The 14433-nt window shown below is 38.0% G+C and overlaps 1 protein-coding gene across 3 annotated transcripts in view; it reads left to right on the top strand.

The window, feature by feature from the left end:
* Positions 1 to 14433, top strand: part of LOC149704563 (uncharacterized) — a 61085-nt gene that overhangs the window by 37030 nt on the left and 9622 nt on the right. For 2 of the 3 annotated variants that reach the window (XM_089867008.1, XM_089867009.1), the window contains exons 4-9: positions 2252 to 2347; positions 2403 to 2496; positions 6249 to 6346; positions 6413 to 6557; positions 10006 to 10211; positions 11612 to 11834. In XM_089867008.1, the coding sequence (XP_089723134.1) occupies positions 2252 to 2347; positions 2403 to 2496; positions 6249 to 6346; positions 6413 to 6557; positions 10006 to 10211; positions 11612 to 11834 (862 nt within the window). Of the gene's footprint in view, positions 1 to 2251; positions 2348 to 2402; positions 2497 to 6248; positions 6347 to 6412; positions 6558 to 10005; positions 10212 to 11103; positions 11205 to 11611; positions 11835 to 14433 lie in introns of those variants that run through there. The other variant, XM_089867010.1, reaches the window with a different exon arrangement.

Genomic DNA, 14433 nt, shown 5'->3' with positions numbered 1-14433 from the left:
TAACCCGCTAATAGTACGACCACGGAGAATTGATGTAAACTGTAGTTGAAATATCATCATGTGCGACAAGCGGCACTGAATAGTCTCTAACCATTGTTTGAAACTAGAGAGAGAAATAGTTGAGTAGCATTAATCATGTCCTGAACTATGAGAATGAACAGTATGACTGTTGACTGAAGTACACTAGACATTACATCATTTTGCATAACCACGAGTAAAAATCCAACTGTCCCTACTTAATTTTCCGCCATTGTTTTCAACTGTTCCACTGCGAAGCATGACGGGAAGAAATGGGGGAACCTTTTAAAACTCAAAGTCATACACGTACTCTCTCAAAAGTAATTAATGTAATGATAAAATGTTTTGGGGGAATGGAATTGTGCCCGAAAACCCGAGATAAGTAAATTTTGGAAATTGATTACCTGTAAAATAAGTTATTTCAACGTAAAACGGTAATGGAACGTTGTTTTTTCTTAAGCATGCCTTTAAGTTTCAATTAAAAAGAAAAATTAATATCTGAACCTTAAGTCAAGTGATAACCTCAGTCTTATCGATACTTTTTTAAGTCTTGATTCTAATCAAGACATTTTTGACTAATAATTATTGTTATGTTTTAATTAGTCGTGTTATTAAGAAGTCGATAACACAACAGAAAGTACCCATAGACTGCAATTTATTTTAAAATCGAGAAATAAGACAAACTACTACTATCATCCTCACAATCCAACGCTATATATGGGAAAACCTGTTTCCTTCTTCGCTCTTCTTTCTCAAATCTCCCCTTATTGGCTACCACTCGCTTCCGTTTGCTTGCCCCCATTGATGAACATTTCACACATTTGTTTCGCGCAAAAGTCATTCCTCGATCTGGTTTAGTTCACATATACCCTTTTCCCTTCAGTGCTATATAGAGATGGGCCGATACCAGTTTAAACCGATACCGATATGATCCGATACTTGGGAAACCGATACGTACCGATACCGATATTTTACCCGATCCTTCGATTAAACCGATATCAAACCGATACCGATATGGTATCGGTATCGGCCCATCTCTATAGATGATTCTCGATCCAATTTCGGTACTTGAAACTATAAAACTGGCTTATCATACGAAAAACCCATTTTAGACACTAGTTACGTTATTCAAAAATAGATGAAAAACTGTGCTGTCTCAGAGTTTAGGTCTTATGGCGCCATCTAATCTCAACATAAGTATTTATTTTCTTTAAAAAATATCGGGTAGAAATATCGGTTCATTTTTAACTGATACCGATATGGGATCGGTTAAAGCCAAATATCGGTACCGATACCGATATGGCATCGGTATCGGCCCATCTCTAGTGCTATATCATCCAGTACTTACAGGAACCTGTTATATGATCCCTTTATGGCACAAGAAATCATTCTTATATAAGTAACAGCTACAATGCTGCAACTGCCTCGCATTAAACATGGCTAATCTCATAACTGTTTCACTGCTAGCTTGAAGAGAGTTGTGTCGTGTAAAACTCTTAATTATGTAAATCGCGACAATGGTTCAATGAGATAGAATATATGTATTAAACCTAGAGTCACAATCTGGGATCTCGAGATCGACGTTTCGCGATACATTTTTTGTCAAGCATGAAACTTTCTATCAAATACGGGTGGCGCCACCTATTAATCACTTGACGAACTTTTTTATTACCGTCTGCTGCTATAATCTGTGTTACAAGCTGTCAAGATAGTTTTTTTTAAACGTTTTAAATAAAATACGCGAGTTGAATAATAAAAACTCTAGTCCTTTTTAATCTAATAAATAGATGAAATAAAAATCATAACGATGTTTCTGATTGCAAATAAACGAGTAAAAGTTGTAATTAGTTCCGTTAGAGGCTCACAGATGGCTCTGTCATGTTTTGATAAACGTGCTTGATTGAAAACGATGTGTTTCGCGCTAAGCCGATTTGAATTGTAACTCTAGGTTTAATACATATTGGGTTGGCTTGCCGATTACAGTAGTTCTCAAAGTCGCCGCTATGGGTAGATGGCGCTGTTAGGAATAAGGCTAATTCCCTGAAGTGCTAGTTTTTGAAATAAAACGAAGTAAGTTTCTTTGAACCACGCGTCTCCTTGTTCGCGTGCCTCTGACGTATTTCAAAAAATATTCACTCACCCGCTGATGCCATCTTCAGATTCAGAACCCCTAAAAGTTATAATAGGGATGTGTCGTACTAATGGTTTTTTTTTGTTGTTACTATTCATTCAGTATGCCGAGCACTACAGGCCTACAGTGAGAAAGGATCAATACGAACAATACGCTGAAGCGGATTATGAAGACATGTCTGGCAGTTCCCTTCTAGAAGTATGTTAACCCACATTTTTTTTTTCTTTTTTGTAAATGTTAATATGTTTTTAAGATACTTTACAAGTACGCTGGGGAAAGTTTCCTGCAAGTTGTTCAAGGCCACCATATCTCTAAAAACGGCCAGACGGAGCGCGTCAGAAACCTTGGTAGGTTGTGTTAAAGAATGTGGAGATTGTAGTGCAAGCTGTTTTGACTCCAGAAAGAGTCCTTATAAAGGGAATGAGAAGCTTCGTTTGAAAACCTCTGATTTATATAACAAAAGATAGAATTAATTTCTGTGAATTCAAAAATATCAAGCTTTTAATTGACTCCGATTTCTAATTAATATTTGGCCGCAATATGCATTTGAAAATGCTTCATATGAAATGATTTGAAATCCACTTTTTATGAAAGACTAAAACGTTTCCCGTAGACTGACGTCACAGATATATTTTTCACGTCAGATGTTGCCACTCTCTCCGCTATCGGACCCAGAGTTTAGACTGGCGATAAAATCGAGATCCGTAGAGGATTATCGCGCTTTTTTCCCCCCTCACGTCATAGTGATGTCATCAAACGGGCGAACAAGCTCGACAAGACAAAATTATTGATATATCGAAACTGAGTTTTCGTGATTTTCCTATGGGTTTTAAAAATAGAAACTTTGGTTCAATTATATTAAAAACTTGATATTTTGAAAGTAGAGACTCGAAAGTGTAACATAATACCACTTTCGTGGTAAAATAAGATATGCAATTGTAAATTCGCATTCCCTTTAATGTGTGATTTTGATTACAAACGGAAGGCAACATTGAAGAAACTCTTTCTAGAGATACCAAGCACTGGTACCGATAAAATCCTACGCACTTACAAAGAGGGTTATAGTTTCAATAAGCGCCATTAGCGTATAGACCCAACCAACAAATAAACAAGTTGGTGTGGTTCCGTTTCTATATAAGGGACGACTAACAAGATGACTAGTACCATCTGTCGTTGAGCGACGAAAATAAATCTCTTATTTTTCTGATTGGGGTAAAACGGGTTCTATGCAGACTTGTAAATAGTGATAATTTCAACGGAAGCCCTGCGGGCTCCCGACCCCCTCGAAGCCCAATTTTCCTGGGTACCCGGGGCTCCCTAGTGGACAAGGGTAAATAAATAAAAAAAAACTTGAATATCATACTGAGGCATAGAACTATTTTGGTGTCGAGGAAAAGCCACGTATTTTTAACTTTTACTTTCACTTTTGAGTCTTGAACTCTTGATCCTAGAAACCGCGTCACACTCGCCTAAAGGGGGAAGGGAACAGACGCTAGGGAGTAAGGGGAGCAAGCCCAAAACAAAATGTGAGGGAGGGAAGGATGCATTCTTGGCTTTCTTGCCACAGTTTTGAGGGAAAATATTCGTCATTTTATTTTTTATACTCTTTTATGAGAGCTGTTTTGGTCTGTTATGGGGTACCCGGGTGGTACCCGACCCCCCTAAAATATTTTTTCAGGGTGTCCTGTGAATTTTCTTGGGTGTCACAGGCTCCCTGGTACCCCCTATTTACAAGTCTGGTTCTATGCGTGGCAAAATCAAGCCAATCGTGTTATCCCTTTCTCGCCTCAAAACCCGACAACGAGATCTGAGCCGTCATAAAAATTCAAACGATTTGTTGGTTGGGTCTATTAGCAACCCCAAGAACAAAAAAAGGGCTGTCAGTTGAAAGAGACATTTGGTGTTGCTGTTGCTAATTGGTTTTAGCAGAAGTGAGATGAGACTAGAAGTACTGAGCTAACCAAATTCTACAGTGAATATTCTTGATAACACACCAAGGGTTGGCCCTCTGGTGGCGATTTCAGAATTTCCCCCCCAAAACGTGAGACGCTCGCGGCGGTAGACGGCCGAACTAGATTCAAGCACCAGCGACCGTGTTCCGCGGCTTTAGGTTGAGGGGAAGGGGGTAAGAAATGTTTTTGGAACTCGACCAATTTTTTTCTCTCTGGTGTAGGCGCGATGGAAGCGGCGTAAAATCCTCAAATTTGTTCACTAGTGCCAGGATCTACTACCAATGCTAGAGCCCTTCACTTCTAGTCTCATCTCACTTCTGGTTTTAGCTAACTATAGTAGTTATTAAATCGAAAATGGGCACTGGCTATGATACCCTTACAAAAATTTAGGTCACAAATAGTTCCTCAAACGTTACCTAATTGTTGCCCATTTTATGCTATACTTTTTCGAAGGTCATGTTCGCTAAACTTCTGCGTAACACGTACCGAACCGTTAGCTAACATTTTTTCGCCATGTTGACTGAAAGTTACCGAACTTTTTAAATGAGAGTTACCTACACGTTGCCTATTAGGTAACATTTGTTTAAAACTTGTTTTCAAGATGTTACCCACTAGTTATCTTTCGGGTAACTAGGCCTCGTCTGCGTAATTAGCCTTAGGATTTGATACCTCGTCTGCGTAATTAGCCTTAGAACACGGTGCAATGCGTTAGTTTGCATGTTAGGTGAAAGGGTTCGGCAATTTTTTAATTAAATAAGATACGGAAATATGTTTAATCTTGATTTTGTCTTTCGGTTCCCTCAAAAAGTAGACGAGTCAGCTAGCTCAAAAGTTTACTGATAGTTTTTAAAATAAATTAAGTAAACAAATTGTGACCACAGAGTTCTTGGTTTTTGACCAATGAAAAGTAGTAAACAACTTGTGTCCTCATAGTTTGCTGTTTTCGGCCCATGAAAATTACAAAACATATTGTGACTTAATAGTTTCCTCATTTCGACCTTCGGTATGAAGGTCAACAAGTTGTTGCCTAAAAGTGGCTCTCTTTTACCAGAAGAAAATAGGGGAAGTGGGTAGCCGTAGCCTTGAGCCATACAAGTCGTCCAGTGATTCTCACTTACAATGGTCGATTCCCCTACCACCCTTAAAATTTGAATCTGGCCAATCGGCGCGAAGCATAAAATAGTACCAGATTTCATTGCGAACGCCACCATGTAGCGAACTGTGGAACTAACTTGTGTAGTCTGCTTATATTTCTGCTGTGCTTCAGTTTGAGTTAGGGTTACGTCAGGCAACTGGTTAATGCGGATATTGGTTTAATTAAGGACGAAAATTCGGTTATTTAATAAAATGAATGTCGTTAAGAGTACGCAGTGTGATTTAACGTACAAGGAAACTACCGATAAGAAAACTCAGGCTGTGTTGAAAGGAAAAGCAAGATCTACCCAAACCAATCCCAATGTTAAAAATCAAACTACAACAACTTGGATACAACTTTATTACTTTGAACTCTTCCCTATCACAGTTTAAAACTTCGGACAAGTTAATTTTTTCCCTGGAACTTAGAAATACCATTGTATTTAAAAGTAAAGACATATTTTAAAATAAGTTATGAATTTAGTACTTACCACTCGATTCCAGCCTCTGCCATTCTGCCTGAGTGCCTCACTGCCTCTAGCAGACGCCTCTAGTCAGTTGGAAGGCGTAGGACCGTACTGTCCACAGAATTACGTCACTCGTGTGTAAATGCGCGTAAAAATCCTATCTCTCTTCACCCCCACGGGGAGGGAAATGGCGCGAAAAATCCGTAAACGGGACGCCTCGCGAAGTTGCCCAAGCTACCCACTTCCCCTATTTTCTTCTGCTTTTACCCATAGTAACATTTGGTTTCCTGTTTGTTATCTCATAGTTACCCGAAAAATGGGTAACAATTTGTGTTGACTTCAGTTACCTAAAAGTTTCTTTAAATTCCACGGTTACCTAATTGTTACCAGAAAGTTACCTCAATTCCTTAAACTTTTTTGTAAGGGATATAATGTCACGGTTCTCCGTCGTAAGCTAGGTTCTGTTGGAATGGGGAATATTCTCAATTAATTATTTATCAATTGAATTAATCCACTTTTGAACATCCGTACGTTATTGTATCATAGTTGAGTTGTACACTGGTCTATCTGAAGATGAAATGGCTGAAGCGCGCCAAAAGCGAGAAAAGTTACTGCAGGATCTGACTCGAACCCAGAACGAATTAGTAAGACTCCAACAATTTAATGAAATAACTAAGTTTGAATCTCTTTTTTTCTTCTTCTTTTTCTAGCATATTTTGGATGGCGTGGAGCAGTCCATTGGTGCTTTCCAGAAAGACATTGAAGTCTTCACTCATTACAATCAAGAAATTAGCCAGAAGATCCTCGAGAAAAAGAAATATCAAGAGCATTTCAAAAAAGCAAATGACGAACTACGTAAGTTCTGTAGCTAGAATAAATCCACTAAATAAGTTACGAACACGTAACAGCTTTTCCATAAAGCGCTATGTTACAAGTTGAAATGATCAAGTCAAAACAATATACTATGTTTGAACTCTTTTATTTATTCAGGTTCTTACGGAGTTAGAAATTACTTAAGCAAAGATAAATGCAAAATAATTAAATATTAAGAATAAGTGATGATTTGTACAATTCTTTATATAGGGATAGCTCGGTATAGGTGGCGCCCCCTAAAGATGCAATACGAGTCGTCACCAACCCCTGTCATGTTCAACTAATCTATTATGAGGTTAAAATAGGCTTAAGACAGTAGGTCTACCTATTAGAGAGCATGTAAGCCGTATGCGTGTTTTCGAGCGCTCTGTATGGCGTACGCTACAAACTGCCACTACCAGTTGCTCATCAGAGAGCTTGCTATACAATGTTATAAAAACGTACTGGTCACTAATGGGACGTAATTGGGTATTAACAATTAATAAATGGGTCATCATTAGGTTACTGAAGGCTATTTATTAGAGATGGGCCGATACCAGTTTTAACCGATACCGATGTCATTCGTTACTTGGGAAACCGATACCTACCGATACCGATATTTTACCCGATCCTTCGAATAAACCAATATTAAACCGATACCGATATATTAACCGATATCAATAATAAAATAAATAAGAAAATATATGCTAAAATATAGGTTGGAAAACAGTAACTTTATTTTGATAATAAATCACAGCTTGTAACTTATTCCAATATGAGTATTTGAAGTAGACTAGATATGTAAAACAATTTTGAGAATTTCGAATACTTTTGGAAATTTTCTAAACTGTACGCGTATCACAGAAAACACTTTTTCCCCATGTTAACACGCGTTCAACTTGATGGTCAGGCATCCAAAGAAATAATACCAGAAGTGAGATGAGACTAGAAGTGAAGGGCTCTAGCATTGATAGTAGAAGCCTTAGTGTGACGTCACCCATGCTATTTGGCCATAGAACCAAAGCGGTACCAAACATGGCCGCCCACTGCCAAAGCTAGGCCCGTGACGTTTTACCTAGGCTCTGACGTCACATCTGAGATAGCTCTATTAGCAGCCCCAAGAACAAAAAAAAAGGGCTGTCAGCTGAAAGAGACATTTGGTGTTGCTGTTGCTAATTGGTTTTAGCAGAAGTGGTATGAGACTAGAAGTGAAGGGTAATAGATCCTGGCACTAGTGAACAAATTTGAGGATTTTATGCCGCTTCCATCGCGCCTACACTAGAGAGAAAAAAATTGGTCGGGTTCCAAAAACATTTCCTACCCCCTTCCCCTCAACCTAAAGCGGCGGAACACGGACGCGGATGCTTGAATCTAGTTCGGCCGTCTACCACCGCGAGCGTCTCACGTTTTGGAGGGAAAATTCAGAAATCGCTACTAGAGGGCCAACCGTTCTTGTGTTATCAAGAATATTCACTTTCGCCGAGTGAAGAATTTGATTAGCTCAGTACTTCTGGTCTCATCTCACTTCTGATTGAACTAATTGTATTATGTAATAATGCAGTATTTAAAGAGTGTATTTTTTCATAAACGCCAACTTTTCGACTTTTTGAGGTTTCAGGCGACTTCTCTTTGAAGTAACAGAACCCCCAGATATACGTCGTCTGCTCACTCTGCTGTAATTCTCTAGGCTTGTGATTCATTAAATATTAAGTTTTACGGCACCATCTACTCTCAACATAAGTATTTTTCTTTAAAAATATCGATTCATTTTTAAGCGATACCGATATATCGGTTGAAGCCACATATCGGTACTGATACGGATATGGGATCGGTATCGGCCCATCTCTACTATTTATAGGTTATCATCGCGTTAACAACGACTTTTTAATGAATTACACATGTTATTTGTTTATGAGTTTTAATCGAGCTGCGTGTTATGCGAGGAGTCGGTCATTCATGAAATCCCGTACGCTACCCGTGAAATCCAATTTAAGAAATCCGAAATCAATGCTGATTTCGAAATCAAATAAAAAATCCGAAATCAGCAACGAAATCACAAAATCAGTAAAGAAATCATAAAATCAGTAAAAAAAATCACAAAATCAACAAAGAAATCACGAAATCAACATAGAAATCACGAAATCAGAAGCAAAATCAGTAAAGAAATCGTGAAATCCATTACAAAATTCACGAAATCCAAAACCAAAAGAAATCACAAAATCCGACGAAATGACAGGGAAAATCTCAAAATCCAAGGAAATCACGGGAAAAACCTCAAAATCCAACGAAATCAAGGGAAATATCGCAAAATCAGTCGAAATCACGGTAAAAATAGCAAAATCCGACGGAATCACGGGAAAAATCTCAAAATTCGATGAAATCCATTGGATTTTATCGAATTTTGAAATCAAACAAAATCCGACGAACTGAAACGAAATCCGATGAAATCCGACGAAATCAAACAAAATCCGAAGAAATCAAATTGGATTTCGAAATCCCGTACACTTTTTCCTAAACGTCCGACCCCTCGGTGTTATGAATGATGTGATACTATAACGATTACTTACGAAGTTACGGGATATACGGTTAGGTTTCTTGCAATTTGTAAATACGTTACTAATGCCTTTCAAAAACCGTAGCTGGTGTCCAGTTATACAGAATTTACTGTCGGATTATGATGAGAATAAAATTGACAGTTCACCAATGCTTGAAGAAAGCAATAAAAAAATCCTTTGGAGGGTGTGAAATTATAATTTTATGTTGTGTAATGGCAGAAGTGAGATGAGACTAGAAGTACTGAGCTAACCAAATTCCTCACTGGTCGAAAGTTAATATTCTTGATAACACACCAACGGTTGGCCCTCTAGTGGCGGTTTCTGAATTTCCCCTCCAAAACCTGAGACGCTCGCGGTGGTAGACGGCCGAACTAGATTCAAGCATCAGCGTCCGTGTTTCGCAGCTTTAGGTTGAGGGGAAGGGGGTAAGAAATGTTTTTGGAACTCGACCAATTTTTTCTCTCTGGCGTAGGCGCGATTGAAGCGGCGTAAAATTCTCAAATTTGTTCACTAATGCCAGGATCTATTACCAATGCTAGAGCCCTTCACTTCTAGTCTCATCTCACTTCTGGTAATGGTTTTATATGCAGTAAGTAAGTTATTCTTCTGAACAGTTTTAAGTTATTCTTCTGAACAGTTTTAAGTTATTCTTCTGAACAGTTTTTAGTTATTCTTCTGAACAGTTTTAAGTTATTCTTCTGAACAGTTTTAAGTTATTCTTCTGAACAGTTTATGTTATTCTTCTGAACAGTTTTAAAAATCGAATTTGAGTTTTTTTAGTTAACGTCTTTTGTAAGATACGAACATTTTCAAATTTTACCTGGATTTGTTTGTACAAATTATTTTTGTAAAGGTGGATTAAGACTCAATTTTGAAGAATGGTTTATAATTTCTAGGACTCAAACTAGAAGCCAAAAAAGAGAGGAATAAGGATTTGAGGAGAAGGATAGATGAACAAGGGGCGAAGGGACTTAATGCCAGAGTTCAACAAGAAAAGATGAGAGTCTTTCAGTTAGAAGTCGCCCATTGGGAGCAGAAGCTAAAATCAAGAAAAGAGAAGAAGTGGACTTGGGAAATGGAACAGTTGGCCACCCACGGCAAGGTTGGTTCTTAATCACTGATGCATTTCAATGGAAACTAGCATTGCCCGTCAGGACATTTTAAACCAAATAATCAAACATAACCCGAACACATTGAACCAGTTTACTTAACTTCAGTTAAATTGGTTGAAACACAAGGAAGGTGGGGTGGCATAGTGGTTAGCGCTTTCGCCTCGCAGCAAGAGGACCCCGGGTTCGATCCCGGACTGTGGCACCGGGTGAAAATCTGGGAACAAATCCTTCTGCGTAGAGTTTGCAAGTTCTCTCCCTGCTTGTTAAAAGGAGTTTTCCTCCACGGTTTCTCCTTTCTATCAAAAGTTGCAGAAGTTAACGGTAATAGTTAATGTAGGGCACTGTCGGTTAGCTGTGGCATAGGGGCTAGCCACCACCCCTCTATGCATTGTAATGGGACCCACATGTAAACAAGCCACAGGCTTAGTGTGGAAATCCCTTCGTAGACAAAGCGTAGATTATTATTATTTCCATAGGAATGTTTGCTTTATTTCCATCTCGCCACCGTTTTCAAAAATGGCCGCGAATTGGAAAAATGGTTTTCATTGAGTACGTGCTACTTGAAAGTTTTAGCTTCCGAGGTGAAGTGGTTTGGGTCGAGCATTTATTTACTTAAGACCATATTAATAACGAAACACATTTTTTAAAATGTTATTAATAATTGTCTTCTTAAAATCGCTGATGTATCACCTTAAACTTGACAAGTTAAGATAAAAATATTTTCAAACTATTTTAAGGCTGATTCCGGATATCTTTCCCTTCAAATTGGTGTCCAATTTTAGAATAACAATATTTTAGATCGTGAAAGAAGGACCTAGGCCTATTTCTTCAGAATTATAAAAGGATACATACGCATTTTTGCAAAGCTTGAAAATTTTCCAGATTTCATAAAAATGTCAATTACGTTTTAAACATAATGATCCTACAAAAGCCATAGTTGTATATCTTTTCACGCAGAAAGTGGGGGACGAAAATATATACCATATAAATGGAAATGTGTATTGACTATATTCTCGTATCTATCAAACATGATAACATAATAGTGTAAAAACAAGGTAATGATTACAGCTTGACGTCATTCTTATTACAATACATGAGAGGATTTTATTTTGAGAATTGACTGGCGTTCTTTCTGTTTGCTTTATTGCCCAGTTTTAAATGTTCCAAAAACGATCAAACTTTGACCTTGTAAATTGCAACCTATCATTGACGCTACCTAGAACAGAAACGGTAGAAATTTTCCACAGATGGAGCGGTTCATGGTACGAGGAACCAATGTTACGATTCAGCCTTCTTAGAATGTCCCGAATATGTTCTTCATGAAACATTTTAAATTTGTGGCGAACTTCAAAATAGTTAGGTCCTCTATGTTTCTTCTTTAATGTTTCAGTTTAAAGAAGCTTGCTCGTTGTTGGAAGATTTGCGAATTCAATTAGTTGGAGTTATGGAAGCGAAGCCTAAGCTGTTTTCGACATTTCCACAAAAACCGCAACTCGATCAATTCGCTCGCTTCGATCGGTTGGCGGGTGACGCTCGATATTCCTCAGAGATCATCGCGATGCTCCGTGGACTGCCCGCCCTCTTCTTCTCGCTGACGAATCATTTTGCTCAAGGTAAGGGCCGTTTAGCACTTGAAAAATTTCAAATTTAGGGTCATATCAAGACCGCTCTACTATTTATATCAGATATTCATATAACCATAAGTTTATAAGATATGTTCCATAAGGATGACACTTCGCAATTCTAGAGACTTACTGAGAGCTAGTTCGAGAACGACGCGAGAATTAGCTACACTTGGTTTTTTATTACATTTTATAAGGGCATAATTCAACAAGCGAGTTTTTGGCAGTCCATCTTTTTATTTAGTCTGTACTAAGCCTTGGTCAGCGCCTCACCAGGCGTCGCTTTACCTCAAATCTATGACGTTTCACCTACGTCACTTCATAACAGGCTCTCAGCATGGTGACAAACTTATGGAGCATATCATGTGAACATATGATACATCGTATAACAACCACTGTGTATCCATTTTCTCAAATTATCCGCTTCAATTCGAGATAGGAGCTGGCATAATAATTACGTATTAAGAATGTCATGTCAATTATGGCTTCTATCATTTCGCATTGAACCATGGTGCCGCGGCTTAACCATGCTCAGGCATACATAAAATGAAATCCCAGTATGAAAGACGTCCCTCAAAATTTAAACGGATATCAAAGGCACATTAGCCCAGAGTTTCGGGAGTGTAACATAGACCATGAATCTATATATAGTTATATAGATTCATGCATGGACTCAAAAATTGTGAAAAATGACCCTCAGTTTTTGGAGGTCGCTGTTTTCCGCACATTTTTATTTTTCACACTTTTAAAACCTATAGCCCATTACCGCACAATTTGCAAATAAAACATTTTTATTTTATTGTCGATTACATTTTAAAACCCTCAAACTTACGCTGTTGGCCCATTTGAGCGAATTCCATTGGACCGAATATAGCCAAAATATGAGGTTATATATGATCGTAAAATTTTCGATGCTATTTAACGATAGATTTATTTTTAATTCAGTTTTTACAAAAGGAATTAAAAAATGCATCTTTTACTTCTATTTTTTAACAAAAACACTCTTGTTTTTATGCTTACATCTATCAAATGTGTGTGACATTTATCAGTTACTGAATTTCGGGTGAATATCGAATCTATAATATTCACTGTGGTTAATATATGTTGGTGTTGGTGATTCTTGGATGAATCGCGGACCACACATTAATCTTCGAATGTTTCTAACGATCGCGGACGCAGCTGGTATATCTGGGGTGAAGATTGAATGTGTAATCTAAGACCATTAACAACTCCCGGGACTCGCAACGCAAGCTTTCTGCATTTTGTGGTTTTCTGTTACGCGCGATCCTAGCGATCCTTGCGGTATATTGAGGAAACATTTAGGGGGTACCGAATTTCCGGTTTACAGGCTCCTCTCTTTGCTATTTAAAAATGGCGGATCACGACGAAGAAGATGAGAATGAAAATGTTAACGTGTACATATTTTTGAACTACCATATTGCAGATATCAAGCTAATTTAGCGATATATCTTTTTGCTATTTTATCATAATTGTACATTAAACCGTTGCGGCCTCGGCCTCCGAATTTAGAAGAAGACTATTTTGTTTCTTTTTTAAGCGATATCCGGAACCGGAAGTTCTGTACACCTTGTAAGTTTCTATCCGTTGCCGCTTGGTAGCACCCTTGTCGCGAAAACAGCCCTAACTCCTAGAGACGGAAATTTCAATACGATGATCTTATTGGGTTGCGAGAATGCGAGTCCAGGGGGTTGTTAATAGTCTTAGGTGTAATATTCACCAACCTCGGTACATAAATGGTAATTTATCAGTCGCTATTTATCTGAGATACACCTGACATAAATGATAATTTGTCACCCATTATTTATCTGAGATGCACTTGACATAAATGATAATGTATCACTCTGTTAATATGAGATACAAGCGATAATTTATCACTAGTTGTTGATTTGACATACACCAGACATAAATGATAAACCATTAATTCACGTATATGCAGTTGGTGAATTTCGGGTGAATATCGAATCTTCTATATTCACTACGTTTTATATAAGTTAGTGTTGGTGGTTCTTGAATGAATCGCGGACTGTACATTAATTCACGAATGTTCTGGTGTAACTCGGGTGAATATTGAATGTCCAATATTCAACAAGGTGTACATAAACCCAGTGAACTGTTACTTGGATGTTATTCACCTGATATTGCTATCAGGAAGCCTAATTTCATTAAGGTTTTACCTTGAAAGTGACCGATATCCATGGGTATGTATTAGTGAAGCGAGTGTTACCCATGAATCACCTTGAGTATGAAAATTGATCTAACGTGACACTTTAATGAGCTGGTATTCACTAATGAAATACTTCTCAAATACAAGTGATAATCATTGACACGTTGTGTCACGTAATATTCACTTGTACTTTGTAACAATCACGTGAAATTTACGTAATATCAGAAGTGAGATGAGACTAGAAGTGAAGGGCTCTAGCATTGGTAATAGATCCTGGCACTTGTGAACAAATTTGAGAATTTTACGCCGCTTCAATCGCGCCTACGCTAGAAAGAAAAAAAATTGGTCGAGTTCCAAAAAAAATTCTTACCCCCTTCCCCTCAACCTAAAGCGGCGAAACACGGA

This window comes from Phalangium opilio, unplaced genomic scaffold (genome assembly GCF_054372755.1).
Source record: "Phalangium opilio isolate 3A_F unplaced genomic scaffold, DU_Popi_V2 ptg000017l_1, whole genome shotgun sequence".
Classification (NCBI taxonomy): Eukaryota; Metazoa; Arthropoda; class Arachnida; order Opiliones; family Phalangiidae; genus Phalangium; species Phalangium opilio.
This window is presented reverse-complemented; position numbering and strand designations above follow the sequence as displayed.